Source organism: Accipiter gentilis, chromosome 19 (assembly GCF_929443795.1).
Source record: "Accipiter gentilis chromosome 19, bAccGen1.1, whole genome shotgun sequence".
Lineage (NCBI taxonomy): Eukaryota > Metazoa > Chordata > Aves > Accipitriformes > Accipitridae > Astur > Astur gentilis.
Window position 1 is genome coordinate 11,141,911 of NC_064898.1, and position 16,930 is coordinate 11,158,840.

Here is a 16,930-nt window from a genome sequence, read left to right on the forward strand (position 1 = left end):
CAAAGAAATAGAAACTGGGTGAGCCAAGAGAAACAGGGATGATGACACTCAAAGCAATGCCCTGAGCAAGGGCTGGCATGCCCTAGTCAAAAGCAGCACTGGCAGCCACAGACCTGTGCCCCTTCTGAAAGCAGACACATGGTTTGTGCTGCTTAGAGCCACGCTCAAAAGCTCCTTTGTACCCGTGGAAATCTTCCCACTGTCTCTGGTTCATTCTTGTTTAGGCTGCACTCAGACATTTACCAGATAAGGTCGTGAAATCTATGTCATCACACGGGGGAAAGGTGGAGTAAAAACTATCTTAAAATCGTTGCCTTTTAAAATAAGTTTTGTTTGAACAAAGATAAAGTAATGACAAGCTGTCTTCCTTGGTGGTAGGACGAACCACTACAGCTAAGATTACATCTCCTTGGAGCCTTTCTGCCTAGAAGGACTATGTGGGGTTATCACTATTGCTGTGAAACTCTCAAGGTGTCTTTAAACTGACTGCATGGGTAGGGAAAGTTGGGAAGGAGACACCTTGTATTGTCTTCAAGGGTGTCATCCTGTGTCCAAGCTCCTCTGCTTTGTGTCCTCCACCTCCCTTCTTTCTCCTTTTGCAAGGCTGTAGCACAGGGCTGCAACAGGGGAATGAATTTAGTTTCTTCTTTTCTGGATGTGACCCGCAACGTTAGCGCGAGCAATGCTGGCACAAAGGTGAGAAGAACTTTTGCCTCTGAAAACTGATGGCAGCATCCAGCCTCCCCAGCTTTTTAAAATGCTTTCTTTCCGAAGCTTCAGCTTCCCGAATGCCATTCCGAAAAGCTCGCTGCCTGTAACCGGCTGGTGGGGAATGAGGACCCACTGCCCCCGCCGCTCTCCCCGGCCTACAGGCGCAGGGAGCTGTCCAGCACCGCAGCGGGCCGGGGGGCGGTGGCGGCGGCTGCGGCGGCGGCGGCGGCGGCGCGGGGCGGGGACGGCCGCACCGAGAGGGCCCAGGGCGCCCCCCGACCCTGCGCGGCCACGGCCGCTCCCCGCGGAGGCTTGCGGGGGGGTATGGGCCCGCTCCCCCTCCGCCTGGCTCCAAAGCGCAGGGACGAGAGCCGAGCGCCCTGCGCGCCCTCCCAGCAGCCGGCAGCGGCGGCAGCGCGGGCTGCGCGCCGGCTCCGGCCCTCGGCCCTCGGCCCGCCCGCCGGTGCTGCCGGCCGCCGGAGGCCGCGCGGGGCGGTGGCAGCGTCCCCCGCCTCCACGGCGCGAGGGAGCGGGGCCAGGCGGCGGCTGCGGGCGGCGGCGAGCGGGGCCGAGCGCCACAGGCGGCAAGCGGGGCGGGGGGAGGCGGCGAGCGGGAGGAGGAGGGGGAAAGGGCTCCGAACAACACGTGATTCCCGCGGAGCAGCGAGGGAGCCGGGGGAGGGGAGAGCGAGGGCGGGCGGCCGAGGCAGAGGAGGGCAGCCGCAGCCGCCGCCGCCGCCGCCGCCGCCGCTTTAAAGGCTCCCGGCGCCGCGCCGCGCAGCACGCCTACTCCCCCGTCCGGGCGCGGCGAAGCGCGGAGCCGGGCAGCCGCGCCGAGGGGCGCGGGCTGCCCCGGCCCCGGCCCCGGCGCGGCGCCTCCGCCGCCGCCTCCCGCCCAGGGGCACCCGCGGCCATGCGAGGCGGCCGCCCCCGCGGCCGCGCGGCTCGGCGCTGCCCGCCGCGGCTGCACACCGCCCCGCGCTGAGCCGAGCCGCCGCCGCCGCCGCCGCCGCCGCCGCCGCCGCCGCCCCGCGACACCATGTCCCGGCGCAAGATCTCCTCGGAGTCCTTCAGCTCGCTGGGGTCGGACTGCCCGGAGACCAGCCCCGAGGAGGAGGGCGAGTGTCCCCTGTCCCGCCTCTGCTGGAACGGCAGCCGCAGCCCCCCCGGCCCCGCCGACGCCCCCTTCGCCGCCGCCGCCGCGGCCAGCGCCGGGGCGCGCCGCGCGCCGCGCCGCCGGCGGGTCAACCTGGACTCGCTGGGCGAGAGCATCCGCCGCCTGACCGCCCCCGCGGTGAGTGCCCCACGGCCGCGGAGCGCCGCGCTCGGCCCCGGCCCTTCCGCCCCACGGCCGCTCCGCGGGGTCGGGTCTGTGTCGGGAAGGAGGCGGCGGTGCCCGCGCCCGCCTCCCTGTCTCCCGGGCGTCCCCTGCCTCCCGGGCGTCCCCTGCCCCCGCCGTGCCCGCCTCTGCTGCGGGTTGCCGGCCCCTCAAACCGGCGTGAGTGAAGGTCTCGGCAGCCCGGCGCTGGAGATCGGGTCGGGTGGCAGAAAGGCGCGCTGCTGCCGGTTTAGCTGGGTTTGTCGTCTCCGCCGAGTCCCTTTCTGAATTAAAAGAAAATGGTAAAATCATAAAGCGCTTATCACTGTCTCGTACTAGCAACACCTTTTCAGAAAAAGTTACTTCTGTTTGATGCTTGGCATGCACATACTTCCTTCATCGCGGAGACGATGGGAACTTCTTACATTTATAGGGCTTCTCTGTACTGAGCAAGGTAAAAAAAAAAAGTTTCGACTTTGTGTTAAGAAATATTTCGGCAACAGATTTCGCCCTGCCTCCCAGATGCACTGGCATTCCTGACAGATCAGTTTCTTTAACGTGCACTTTGAAATCCATGATTTAGGATTATCTGGATAGCTGCACCTGTAGTTGAGAATCATTGAAGCACTGAGTATGCTAAAATAAGGAGTGAATTTGGGTAGAACCTGTAACGTACGCTGCTATCGCTTTGTAAGACTGAAATCAATGTCTCAGGAGTTCTGGTAGATTCATGTAAAACAGAAGGTTCTTCTCCAGCCTTTCTGTTATGATTGTGCTATGCTCCTATAAATACCTCTGTGACCATCACTAAATTTTCCTCATAAAGTTTTAGCTGCAACTGAATGCTTTTTTGGTCTCCAAGATGTTTTAATGTGTTAAGGTATAAAACATTAATTGCAACAAGTAGCCTTAATCAGTAAGACAACTGTATCTGCTATTGTGGCATTGGATCATCTTTTTGCATATTGTTATCCAGCTTTGGAAATGACGGGTCTCAGCACCATCAGCTATGCATTTGCTTTGCTTTTAATATACTCTTTGGCGTTTCTTGAACTGGCTAGAGAGGAGTAGACAAGCTGTTTTATGGGACAATTTAGCAGTGCATTACATAGCTAATAGTCATCCAGTTTCAGTTAAGACTTTTCTTTCCCATTGATTTTTTCCCTCTCCACTGGGAATCTGGTCTTGTAATGCTGATATTAATAGATGGTATCTCAGGTGACCTGTCTTGTTTTAGTACAAAAAAGAAATGAAGCTATTTAATTTGGTAATAATGCAATGGTATAATTAGAGCATCTGTTACCCAAAATATTTGAAGTATTCTGAAGTAGCTCAGTGAATATTTTTAGATAACCTTAGTATTTGTATTTTCCCAGCTTTGATGATTACCTCCTGTACTGAGTTACTATAAAAGACAATTACAGTTTTACAGCTTTGATGAATTGTTGAATTTGTTTTCAAAATAAACACATTCTTTATGAAGATATGAGGAAAACTTTGATAGATCTTATAGTCCTCTTTCCTTCCTGCTCTCACACAAATTTCAGTTAAGAATGCAAAAATTTCATGCAGTCTGGTTCTGATGTCCCAAACAACAGCTTCCATGGTTTCCTTGGGAGATAATTATAGCAACCCTTATTGCTGAAAAACTGTGTTATTTTTAAATTTTGATATGTGATACATATTGCTTAACATTTCCCTTTTTATCTTGGCATCGTAACTAGTGCTTCACTCCCATCTTACACATTTCGGCATAAATTGATGTAATTAAATCTAAAAAGTCACGTTGTCACAATCACAGTATAAGAAAGGAATCAAGTCCCCTGTCTTTTTGTTTTTCACTCTGAGAAATCACTGTTCAGGTGCATTGTTATTTTGGTGCATTTTTTTCTTATTGAGAATCTGTTCTGTGATACTGAATATATGCTTTCTTGTAACAAGTCAAGTTACCATGTGTGTAATGCTTTGAATCTGATTATTTTTGCACATCTGCTAATATAAACCAGGAACAACTTTAATTAGAAGTAAAAAAAAAATAATACTTTGCCTATAAAATTAGTGTCAAATGGGACTAATTTCCATTATTTGTAAAATTAAAAGGCAAGTCTGAAGGGTGCATTGACATGTGTTCTTTCTTAACAAAAAGCTTTAATACATTTACTTTAGATGTACATATAACTTCATTCCATGATACTATAGCTATGTGTCTCTGTTAAGTATATAAACATGTATTTATATACATACGAGTGTGGTGAATGTATATACTGTATATATTGCCTGCAATGGTTTAATGTTTTCCTTTCCAACATGAAGGCAGCAGCAATTTGTTCCCATCCCAGTGCTGAACACTTTCAAAGTTGAAGGATGCTACAGGTTCCTGATGTTTATTTTATACTTAGCCTTAACTTTGTGCTTTCCTTCAGCAATGCCTAGGATTGAAATACCGAGTAAAATATTTTTGTGTGTTTTCACTGAGGAAAAATTCTGTGTATGTGTTTAATACTACTGTGGAATGCAGAGACATCTCTGGGGTGATGTTGTTTCAATGTGGCAGTAGCAGGGGCTACCGAGAGCTGCTCTGGGGATGTGGAGAGCCTCAAACTGAGCAAGAAGGAGCATCCAAGGGGTGAAGGAGCTGAGCAAGAGCTCTGTCTGTGGGGCAGAGCAGCAAGAAGGCTGTGCAAGCAGGCTAGGTCTTAGGAGCAGTAGCGCAAAAATGTGTGTGAAAATATTACTGTCTCCTGTGCAATGTATTTATGAGTTAGTACAACTGTACTGTCAGTGGAAAGAGATTCTGTAGAGTAAAATGCAGTAATGAAGTATTTGAGACACTTTATACTAAAATATAGTGAAAAGAGGTTAGTGCATAGTATCACTTGTAATCTTGGTCTCAAGTTTAGCTGAGTGTGACTTTGTACAAATATTACTTTTTTGTAATATTTGTGTGAACTGTGGGAAAAACTAAAAGGTGAACCGTCCTGTGTTGCAGCACTTAATCCAACCCATTCTGCTTGCTCCTGGAGAACAGCTTCTAGCGCTTTCCGGCACACATGATTTTCCAACTTTTCTCTTAAAACCAGGGTCTGATCCTCAATCGGCACAGGGCCATTTTATGTTCCTGTGGGTTCCTAAATGTTTGCTGACATGCCTGGATTGCTGAGGGATGGACGCTGTTCATCTGAAACTTCCTTAACCAAAAGCCTCTATTTTTTAACAGCCAGAACTAGGAGAATGATAGGGCTTACCTCCCACCAAAACAGCTGCGTATTTTGAAGAAAAGTATGTGGTGATGAGGAAGATGAGCAGACCTCCAAATGTACCCTACTGTTGGCATTCATGAATGGAGTGTGCTGGGGCAGGCCAGGGAAGCAGGGTGTACCAGGGAGAAAGAGAAGCAGCAATGCAAGAAAGGAGGCAGCTTTCTGTCACAGCTGTACTCAACAAACTAACTGTGCATATACTGAACATCACATCAAGTTGCTGCCCTGTTGCCCCCCGAAGTACTGTTTTGCTGAGTAAGCAGGAGCACTGACAGCAGGAGAGCTGAGGCTCTCCCAGCACTCAGGCACAGCTGGATGCTGCACCCCAAAGGGTTGGGAGAACTGTGCCCATCCGGGACTGTGCTCAGCACCTGAGTGTGAAAATGCTGTTTTGTGGGACCAAACTTAGCTGCTCTGTGCAATAAGGCCTGGGTGTTGCACACACTCAGCTCTTGTGACTCCTTTATCTTTGTGGCCAACAGTGCTCCATGATTATGGCCCCATGTCTGGCTCTGCCCTCTCACAGCCTCTGTGCCTGTGATGTCCCTGCAAAGCTGAGCCTGTAATTGTGTAGGCAGCTCCCATCCACTCTAACATGTTCCTAAATGATGTTCCTGACTGGGCAAAGATGTCCCTTCTGTCCTTCATCTGAACCACCATCAGAGGATCTTTGGTTACCTGCTCTATCAGAGAACTTTTGAGCTAGATCCAGCTGCTGTCAAACCTAATAGTGCCCTGCTCACTGGGCTGAGTTCAGGTTTTTGGAGATAAATAATAAAATGCTGGGAACCTAGTAGGGACATTGATTTAATACTTTGTTTTTAAGAAATCAACTGCAATAATTATATGTATATCACAAGCAAATTTAATGATATATTTTTCTTGTGATTCCAGCTTTGTTGTTGTGTCCCATTTTAAAGGATGAACTTTACACCCACAATGACATAAATTTTGATTAATTATAACTAGAGATGATGGTACTATGTGCTATTCATTATCAACATGATTTTTGCTGCCTTTAAGAGTTCTGCTATATGGGAATGATGTCCTGGCATCAGTAGACACAGTTTTATTCTGTAGAAATGCCATTTAGTATCTTACTGAATTCGAGTTCCTTGCAGCAGTTTTCACATTTGCTCCAGTTCTTTCTTGAGTTGTATCCAATAACAGGCTGAAAATAGAATCAAAATCAGAAAAAAAATAATTTGTCACTGATTTGAAAAGTCAAATACTCTGCTCCCATTTAAGGGGCATGGACTACCCTGAAGGAGCTGAGAGTGACTGGGTATGCATTCAGAGGAGACTGTGTACCCCAAAGCGCTGTACTGATCTATCTGGAAAGAGAATTACAGCATGACACAGCATTAAACCGACTTACATTTCCATTTGATTTTATTTTCTGAATGGCCTATGTAACACATCTCTTGAACTATAAACATTATTAAGTGAAAATCACTTCTGATATACTTTTCTGTTCATTCAGAATTATTCCTGCTAGTCTTTAAAGGCCCAGTTGAAGACACATTGAAATGAGAACATTTTTTTCCTGTTTAAGTTAGGAACCTGCTACTGGCCAAAATAGTTTGAATTTAAGAAGTGCCTTTTTGAATACGCCTTTCTCCCCAATAGTGGGAGAAAAGTGAACCTAAAGACAGTCTTTTAGGTTAGTGTACATCACAGAATTGCTGTAACCTCAAATTACTTAATTGCAAGTGTATCCTCCAGTGAGTGGAGCTGGGGTTTTGGTGGAGAAGTTGCAATACAGCAGCTCAGATTGAACATGGCTCCATCGTAAACCTCTACCACTTACTCTCAAGGAATAACTACTATTTTTAGTAGCAATAACAAGTTGTTGCTGCTAGCAAGAAAAGTAACAAATTGATTTTTACATGAGATTTTGAAAAAATTTTGCACGAGTATTCTGAGCTCCTTATGATTCCCATTAACCCATCAAGTGTATCTAAGCTCTACTGTTGCAGGAGTAACTTCTGCCTGTCTTTCTGAATGAAGTAAAGTAATGTCAAATTATAACCATATCAGCAGTGTGATGAGCTTATTCATTTAATAGCCCAGCTGGATGAGCTTTACTTGAGTAACATCCTTCTCAGGAATGAAGCTGTGAAGGAAAAAAAAGCATGAAAATGGTGAAGAAAGGCACATCCCCCGAGAGACTCCTAATTTCTAATTCCAACAGGAAAATAGGATTATTTTTTTTTTAAAGTATGATAAAATCAGACTTTTTCCTGGTATCTTTCAACTTAACAGAGAGAAAAGCCATTTATACACAAGGTCATATGAGCAGTCTGTAGCCAGTCAAACTGCTATTTCATAGCATGGAACAGAGCTGTGGTGGCTTAAACAGGAATATTCTGGAAAACCTTATCAATATGAGCATCACGGTGGGTTTTGTTTGTTTGTCTTGTCCAGTAGTTTAACATCTCATTCAAGGGAACTTCAGGCCCAGCAAATAAAATATTAAAAAAATCACTTTAGCTGCACTGGAGTGCCTGCAGCATTGTATTGATCTTGATGAAATTTTATTTTGGGTGAGTTTGAATATTTGACATCTATCTAGTGCTTAGACCGATCACAGTAATTGTTGATTTCTTAGTGTTTGTATAGTTCCAGGCTGAAACCTTGACTTACCTACAGTGCTTGGAAAAAAACGTGTCTCGGAAACATTGATACATTGCAGGCATCTTTGCTGCTTGGAAGCAGAGAGCATATCCCCGCTGGGGATCAGGCCTGCCCACAGGCAGATCTCAACCGCTGGCCGACAAACCAGAGCGTGGCAGCACCAGTGTTAATCCCACAAAATTGATCTCTGTTGTTTTGTGCTTCTCTGCCTCTCCCCAGGCCAAAGTGTCCAGGTGCATATAATAGAGAAAGACATTGCAAAGTAGAAGGGAATGTTATGATCATCAGTATATGCCCCTAAGTAGCAGTGTGCAGTCATGGCTACATCAAAATGATGGTGAACGTCTTTCATTTGCAACTGCTTGAGCAGAGACAGTTACCACTTCACAGTTGTCCAATGTACTCCTGGTGAAGCATACAATGTTAACACAGAGAAAAGCCCTCTTTCCTTCTACCTCTTGTGCTAATGTTAAAGGCTGTTACAAAACTCTTTGAGTAAAAGAAAAGATTCCATCTCATACCCAAATTCTTTCTAGATGTGTCTGCTTGCTAACTCTCAAACTAAGTTTCAAAATGAAGTCAAGAAAAATCTGTGGTTTGTCTATAGGTCTCAAAGGGATAAGCATCTTTGCAGCTCTGCATATAAAATCATGTCCAGTTATACTGAAGAAAGTGGGTTTGTTCTATCCTGGCAGAAGAAATTCCTTGAGAAGCACTGACATGAAAAGCCTTTCATTTCCTATCTGTCTGCTAGAGTAGCACTGATGATTTTATGTAGTAGATGTGAGTTGCATTAAAAGATGAAGAGGTAGCATTAGCAGTAGATCATCTATTATATTCTCACCTACTGAATACATTCTTTCTGCAGCACAGAACAGATCTGCTATCCATTCCAGACATGGCTGAAATTCAAAGATGAACAAAGTGATCCCAGCCGGTATTATAATGGATAGCATCCTGAGATATTTATCCTTCACTGTCAAGGAGTTAGACTAGATGATCTAATAGGCAATTTCCATCCATAGTGCCTGTGATTCTTCTAGTTGAAAGGCAGCTGGGGATGCAGGAGCTATATTTTCTAATTATTATTTAGCTCTGCTTTATTTCTTCAGAGTGTTTGCATTGTTATTGACATGAAATAGTACGGGGTAAAATTCTTATTCTCAAGGTTATTTATTAGATTAAGACATTTTCTCTGATGTGCACAAGTGTTTCTCTGTGAAGAGTACCCCAGTTTGCATGAACTGAGGAGCAGAATGGTCTCAGGTTTAGGTGCCAGGTGGTAGTGAGCTCAGGCGCTGCACCCTCACCCGGTCGTGTCCAGATCATCGTGGACTGTTGTAGGGCAGCTTGTTTTGCCTCCATCTGTTAGTCAGCCTGCTCTGGATCCCCAAACAGTCCTCTCCTGGGGATTCTGCACCTTCCTGTCTTGATACCAAATCTGGTGCTAGTCATCTGGTCTGCAAGCAGTTGGTGCTTTTATCTAAAACACAAACCTCTGGAATCAGGGAGCTGGTTTTCATGAAGAAAAAACACGCTTTTAGCTTGTATAGTTACAAAGAAAAAAATAAGTGCATCCTAAAGGTTCAGAAACTAGAGAGTAAAAATTTTTTTTTTTTCCTGATTATATTTTCAAAAGCACTATTAAACCCCCAATGATGATTTTTTTTAAATTTTCAAATGATTGCTTATGTTTGGTCTCTACTTCTCCATTTCTGATTTCTGTCTGTGCCCTTTCATTCTGTTCTTCAGGGAAGGGGACAGGGAGGGATCCTGGCTGTGCAGGACCTGCAAGGACCTGGTAGGGAGCTTTACTCCTTTTTCCATGATCAGAAAATCGTCAGATGCCAAAGGAGCCTTCCTTTTCTTTTTCAGCTCTTCTTTTCCCAAGTTGCAGCAATTTCAATGCTTATCTCCCCACTCCCAGCATTTGGGGATGTTGATAAATGTTTGTCTTCAGCTGGAGCCTTGATTCTTTGTTTATGGCCTCTTTAACATCAGTATTTTGGTGACCAGAAGGACAGGGAAGGAACAGTTTTCCACTTCTTTCATGATGATGGGGTAAATATTAAAAAAAAACCCCAGACTGGATGTGAGAATGACTATTTTGCCGTTTATTTCCTTCCGGATGGGCCACGTGCATACCTACATGTGTGCTTAGAGATCTATAATCACCTATGCACAAAGACTTGACTAAAATTGGTTCTGAAATACGCAAAAAGAAATGTTTTTCCATTAATGAACAGTCACCAGCAGTGAAGCTGGCAATTAAAGTCTTGCCCATCTGCTGAGTTAGTGATTGAACACTACAAATTTGAAGCATGTAAAACTTCCAACACCAAAGTGCTGATTTGGCTGCGATCTGTGGTAGCTTGCCTCTCCTGTGTGCAGAAGTGTGGATTCCTCTAGGAAGGACTTAGCAGCTCCCCAGGGCACAAGAGTCTGGAGGAGCCCCCTGACCCGATGGTCTTCCTCAAAGAAATTCTGATAGAAGCAAAGTGGTTTCTAGCTGAGCCTATTATGCTCTTCAGTGCTTCAACTTTCATGTCTAAAATTTTAAGCACTCAAGTTTTTAAGAGCATGACTGCTTGAAGCACTTCTGAGGCTCAGCTAGGAGCCACTTAGCTTTTACCAGGAAAAATCTTTGAAGCCTTGTTAGGGTTAAGGAGAAACTGCCTGTGTACCGGCTGCTCTCTTGGCTCGGACCTCCCTGTTCCATACAGTCCCTTTCTTCTCTGATTCTATGTGGTTATCTTAGGGTGCAAAAGGAATGGGATGCAGAATTTGAAACTGCATTTATGTAAATTTAGACTGAGTCATCTGGGATACTGTGTGCAGTTCTGTCATCTCAGGGTGGGGTTTGTCTGTCCTTACTTAAACATTTAAAAGATGTCTAAGTCTAAAGCAATCACTTAACATCTTTTCTAGACAAAAGGAAAAATGGGTGTTTCTAAAGGCTGAGTCCTCAGGCATGTATTTGATGCTAACTGGAGGATGAAGTGAATCACTTTGGGTGCCTGCAGTTGGGCAGATGAGCCATACTGTTTATTTCCGAAGGTGTTGCAATCAAATGAAAGACATTTTAGAGGCAACAGAAAATGGGTAAGGAATAGGCTAAAGTAACTGCCCTCTGAGAAGATTGGAAAGCTTACATTTGATTGCCTTAGGAAAGACATTTATAACAAGGGATGCAATTAAAGTGGAAGTCCTTTCCCTTTTGTCTCCAAGACTGGAGTCAATGAAGTTAGAAGAAGGGAAAATAAAATAAAAAAAAAATAAAAAAAATTGTACACAGTGTTTAAACTGCAATCCTCTTTCAAATTTGTCTGAGTTAAAAAACCTGGAATACATCAAGTTCATTTAGACAAGCATCTTCATCAGTATTTTCTCCAGTTTGTCATAAAAGTGCTTTTGAAGAGCTATTACTCCTCTAGCTTCAGGTCTTGAACCAGTTTCACACTAGTGCAGAGCAGGGTGATATCTAGCAAGAATGACAGATTTCTCTATGAGTGCATCCTGCAAACAGTGGCAGCTGGTGGAGTTACAGTGGCTGTCATGGCAGGGCTGCCACGGTCAGGATTGCTGCCTGCTGGTGTGCAACAGCAGTGTGCTCTGGTTATAGCACTGAGGTCCCAGGTGGAAGAGCTGTAGTAGATAGTGGGCAGGCTATATGCATCAGGGAGGATGGACAGGTCTTTCCAGAGGCCTTGCAGAGCCAAGAACCTGAGCCCTGTGTTGAAAGGAAGGAGGGAAAAATAGCAATAACCCTTGAGGGTCAAGGGTAGAAACTCCTGAGAAGGAGGAGGCTGGAGGTTGGTTACTTCTGACAACACAACTAAGGCCCCTTTTCCACCTGTGGTTCAGGAGTTACAGAGCAGGTACCGTGCCCTGGGAAGAGGTGGGAAAGATGACCTTCCTTGGGATGAGGCATCAGAGCCAGCTGAGCCACAACCCTTAGAGCCTTCAAGAAAAGGTGGGTGGTAGGTATCAGAAACTGTCTCCTGAGGAGACAGAGGCAGTCATCTGCCAGCCTGCCTTGCTGCCTCAGGAGGTTTGCTGCTTGCAAAGAGCTTGGACATAGTGTTGCAAAGAGGCTACCAAAGCTTGTTTACCTCTTGGACTATGACCACTGCTGCTCATCCGTGTGGGCACCAGTGATACAGCCAGGGGAGACCTTGAATATATCAGGAGTGACTACATGGCTTTGAGTGCAAGGGAAAAGGGTGTGGGTGCCCAGCTGGTGTCTCCTCGATCCTGCTGGTGAGGGGGAAAGGCTCTGGTTGGAGTAGACAAATCTAGTAAGGCAGTCTCTGACTGTGTGGCTGGTGTTGCTGGCAGGGCTTTGGTCTCCATGGGCATGGGGCTATCAGAGGAGCCAGGCCAGCTGAGCAAGAATGACATTCATCTGACAAAGTGAGGTGAGGGTATCTTTGCCAACAGGCTTCAGAACCTTGTGAGGAGGGCTTTAATGTATGCTTGTTGGGGAAGGGGTTTCATTCTCTGAAGAGAAGGGAGAGCTGTGAAGAAGTATCAGGGGATCAACAGGGTGGAAGAGGCTCTTATGCTTACCTCATGAAAGCAGCATGACTGGGAGCCCATCTCAAGTGCCTGTGCCCAAATGCAGGCAGCATGGGGAGCAAACAGGTGGTATTAGACATCCCCATGCTGCCACTGAGCTTGGACTTCCTGTGGAATTGCACACATCCTTGTGTGGAATGGCTCTCAGGACAGGAGTGCTGCAGGAGTTGCACACAGGCTCTTCAGGAAGGATGGGCTGGGACGGTGAGGAGCAGGAGCTGTGCTCTACGCAAAGAGGTGGCAGCAGTGCATGGGAAGTTCTCTTTGGACAGAGCAAGCTGGCCCAGAGTGTGAGGGTCAGGAACAGAGGACAGATGAGCAGGGGTGATGTGGTGGTATGTCTGCTACACACTGGCTGGTCAAGAAGTGAAAGCAGAGGAAGACTTTCAACAGCTGGATGAAACCTCAAAATGCAGGCATTGGTACTCGTGGGGGACTTCAGCCAACCCAAAATCCAGCAGAAGGGCAATAGGTCTGAGCACAAGCAGTGCAGGAGATTTTTGGAGTGTGCTGAAGACAATTTCTTAATGTAGGTGATCAGTAGGCTGAGATGGGGGGAATACTCGGCTGGAGCTATTGCTCACAAACAGGGAAGAACTGGTTGAAGGTATAAAGGTAGAGGGCAGCCCTGGCTACAGTGATTATGAGATGCTGGAGTTCAAAACACTGAGAGAAGTGGGAAAGACAAGTGGAATCACAACCTTGTACTTCAGGAGAACAGATTTTGGCTTCTTCATGGATCTTCTTGGCAGGTTTCAATGGGCAACTAGCCTGTAGGTAAAAGGGCACAAGAAGCTGATTGCTCTTCATGGACCCTTTGACACCCTCCTCAAAGCATAAGAAGAGTTCATTTGCTCAAATGCAAAAAAACACGTCTACAGAAGTTGGAAGTGGGGATGGGATGCTCTGGAGGGATATTGAGGCATTACCTGAGCACAAAGGGATGGAGATAGGAAAGCCTCCCAGTCATAGCAATTGGGAGGTACTTGATGACTAGAAAAAGCCAAATGTCACACCCAGCATCAAGAAGGACAAGGAGGATCCAGGCAACTACAGACCAATCAGCCTGAACTCAGTACCTGGGAAGGTTATGGAGCAAGTCCTTTTGGAAAGCTTTTCTTAGCACAGAAAAGGAAAAGATGGCAATTGGGAACAGCCAGGCCAAATTTTACCCCTTTATTCTCTTTAACACCTTTTACATACTTTTATGCCCTTTACCAAGGATGAATTGTGCCTGACCAACCTGATTGACTGCTGTAATGAGATGACTAGCTCAATGGATGAAGTGATGTTGCCTACTTTGACTTTCGGAAAGTCTTTGGCATGGTCTCCCATAGTGTCATTAGAGCCAAACTGATGAGACATGGACTGCTTAAGTGGATTATAAGGTGGGTGGAATATTGACTGGACCTTAGGGCTCAAAAAGGTGGCCATCAGAGTCACAAAGTTGAATTAGCAACCAGTTAACTTCTGCATATTCCTCAGGGGTTGATACTGGGGCCAGCAGAGGACTACCAGGATGGTCAGGGGATGGAGCACGTGACATCTGAAGAGAGGCTGGGGGAGCTGCATCTGTTCACCTTTTAAGAAGAGCCAGCTTTAGGGGTATCTTGTTGCAGTCTACAGCTACCTGATCAGGGTTTGTAGAGAAGATGGAGCCAGACTTTTCACAGGAGTGCACAGTGGAAGGATGGGACGAACAACAAAGCTCACAAATGGGAAGTTTCAAATCAGTATTAAGGAAAAAAAAAAAAATTGTGATGAGGGTGTTCAAACACTGGCACAGGTTGCCTGGAGAGGTTGTGGGATTGCCATCCTTGGAGACACTCAAACCTTGTCTGGAGAAGGACCTGAACAACCAGTCATAACTCAAATTACTTTGAGCAGGAGGTTCGACTAGAAGACCTCCAGAGGTTCCTTCAAACCTGTATGAGTCATTGATTTGGTGATTTTTTTACAGTTTATTCTGACATATTAGGGTTAGCCATGGCCTGATGTCTGGATTCAGTATTAATTCAGGGAAGTCCTGTAGCCTCTGCCATGCAAAAGATCAGTTTGAAAATCTTCAGTGTTCCCTTCTACATTATGTAGCATCATTCCAGGTGGAGCTTGGATATGATCTGGTATGGCAATTCTTGGATTAATTTACAGTTAACAGTAGCAATACTGGCATGTCTTAATTTGATTTGCCCTTAGAAACATGAACTGATGTGACTATTCCTTTTGTAATGCATACCAAATATTAGTAAATCATTATAATCAAAATGAATTGCTAACATTTACTGGTTTAGGTAATAGTTGCTATTTTACATTTATATTAAATCTTTCATTTTAAGTGGTCATGAAACTTTAAAACCTCTCCAGTAAATAAGCGCCACTGGGTACCTGCATGGCACAGACTTATATTGCGGTGGAGGAGGTGTATTGTTACAGGCAGAACTATACTTCTTGAGGGGTGATGTGTGTTATGCTACTAGGAGAACGTTTAGCTATTTTGCCTCCATCCAGTCTTGCCATCAGATGCAAAAAAGAGGTGGAAATGTTTTCCTGCCCACTCTCTCTCTCGTGGGCAATGCGTAGTCAGTAGTGGAAGAACTAGTACACCAAACTACCCTTGTAGTAGTAAGCAGATGTAAGCAGATGTCATATCTCTTCTGTTTTGTTTAGTCATGGGCATAGTTACAGAATTGCATCTATAGCAAAATGACACTCGCTAGTGATGAAATACAGCAAACTGAGAAGGTGAGCACAGTGGCTTTTTAACCATGCACAGTGACATGCTGTAATGATTCTTCTCAGAAATTAAGAAAGACTTTGTGACTCCTCAGGTCAGTTTTCATACTGGCTGTGAGCACATTACATAGAGCTCTTTTTATGACCAGCGTTTTAATCGTAAATCCTATATTTTATCTGTCCTTAATTTCTAAGATTTCATAGGAGATACCAGTGAAAAGGGATGTGAGTTCATGGGATTGTAAAAAATTGTCTGACAACAGTTAGGCAGAAGAGAGAGTTAACATGGGCTATTTTTTTTCATTCAGCACTACAGGAGAAGGGAGGTCTACTGATGAAATAAGCTCAGGACTTGGAGGTTGCTTGTATGGTCAAATCTTGAGGTACTCAAAAAGATTTTTCCCTGGGTAAGGAGTGTAACATCTGTGTGTCAGGCATGAGAAAGGCAAAGACATTCCGTGGAGGATTGCTCAGGTGTCATAAGCTGCAAAACTTCCTGAGAAGACAAAAAGCTATTTTCCTTCCTCTCTGCTGTGGTATCAGACATTGCTGCCTTCTGTACGCTTGCTGTAAAAGCACTTTGGCAGAACCAGAAGGAAGATTTTATTTAACAGTCAAACATTTCTACCGTTCCCTATTTTATATCAGAGGAGTTGCTGGTGGAGTACTAATGTTCTGTGTGTAGGGAGTGGGGCTGAGGGAAATGCTGTATGGAGATGGGAGATGGCAGCTGTCTGGACCTCTTAGCTTAAAGCCATTTTCCTTTGCTTTGTTGCTAGTGTGGGAATATACTTCTTTTCTATACGTGAAGAATGGATTTTTCTGCCTGTTGAACACAGGAAATCTCTGAATCTCTGTGAGACCATGCCATGAAATATATTTGTAGCCCATCAGGCCTAAGGACTTCAACACCTGCTCTACAACTGAGAAGGGGGTAGTTTTTTGATATGTGATGGTTTCATTCATATGGTGCTTCTGTTGTTTTTTGCGAGAACATATAACTTTTAATGCCTTTAGCACAGGAAACTTAGCTCCCACAAAGCAGAGAAGTAATAATCTGATACAGACCTAACAAAAGAACCCTCTTTCAAGGTTTACATCTATTTTGAGCTTATTTTTGCTCATAGAATGATAGAATAGTTTGGGTTGGAGGGGACCTTTAAAGGTCATCTAGTCCAAGCCCCCTGCAATAAGCAGGGACATCTTCAACTAGATCAGGTTGCTCAGAGCCTCGTCCAGCCTGGCCTTGAATGTTTCCAGGGATGGGGCATCTACTACCTCTCTGGGCAACCTGTTCCAGTGGTTCACCACCCTCATCGTAAAAAATGTCTTCCTTATATCTAGTCTGAATCTACCCTCTTTTAGTTTAAAACCATTATCCCTTGTCCTATCACAACAGACCCTGTTAAAAAGTTTGTCCCCATCTTTCTTATAAGCCCCCTTATGCACTTGTTAAGTGCATACATTTGAATTCAAAAGGGTAGACATGTTCTTACAGTTTGGTATTAAACAAGAAATTTTTACAATTGTACAAACCTAGTGCAGCCTGGTATATGCTTTTTCATTCCTGCTGTCATCAAAACAGATACCTCCTTCTGCAAACTCAGGAGTGAGAGTAGGTAGAAAGCTCAGCTCTTGAACTGCTGAATCTGTACAGCAGTAAGCAAAATCTGAGACTTTCAAAGATGATGGC

General features: G+C 45.3%; 1 protein-coding gene across 1 annotated transcript in view; it reads left to right on the plus strand.

Annotated features, from left to right (window-relative positions):
* Positions 1–1,750: 1,750 nt before the first annotated feature.
* GUCY1A2 (guanylate cyclase 1 soluble subunit alpha 2) overlaps positions 1,751–16,930 on the plus strand; it is a 167,455-nt gene continuing 152,275 nt past the window's right edge. Inside the window, exon 1 of the mRNA XM_049823385.1 lies at positions 1,751–2,005. Coding sequence (XP_049679342.1) covers positions 1,751–2,005 — 255 coding nt within the window. The remainder of the gene's footprint in view (positions 2,006–16,930) is intronic.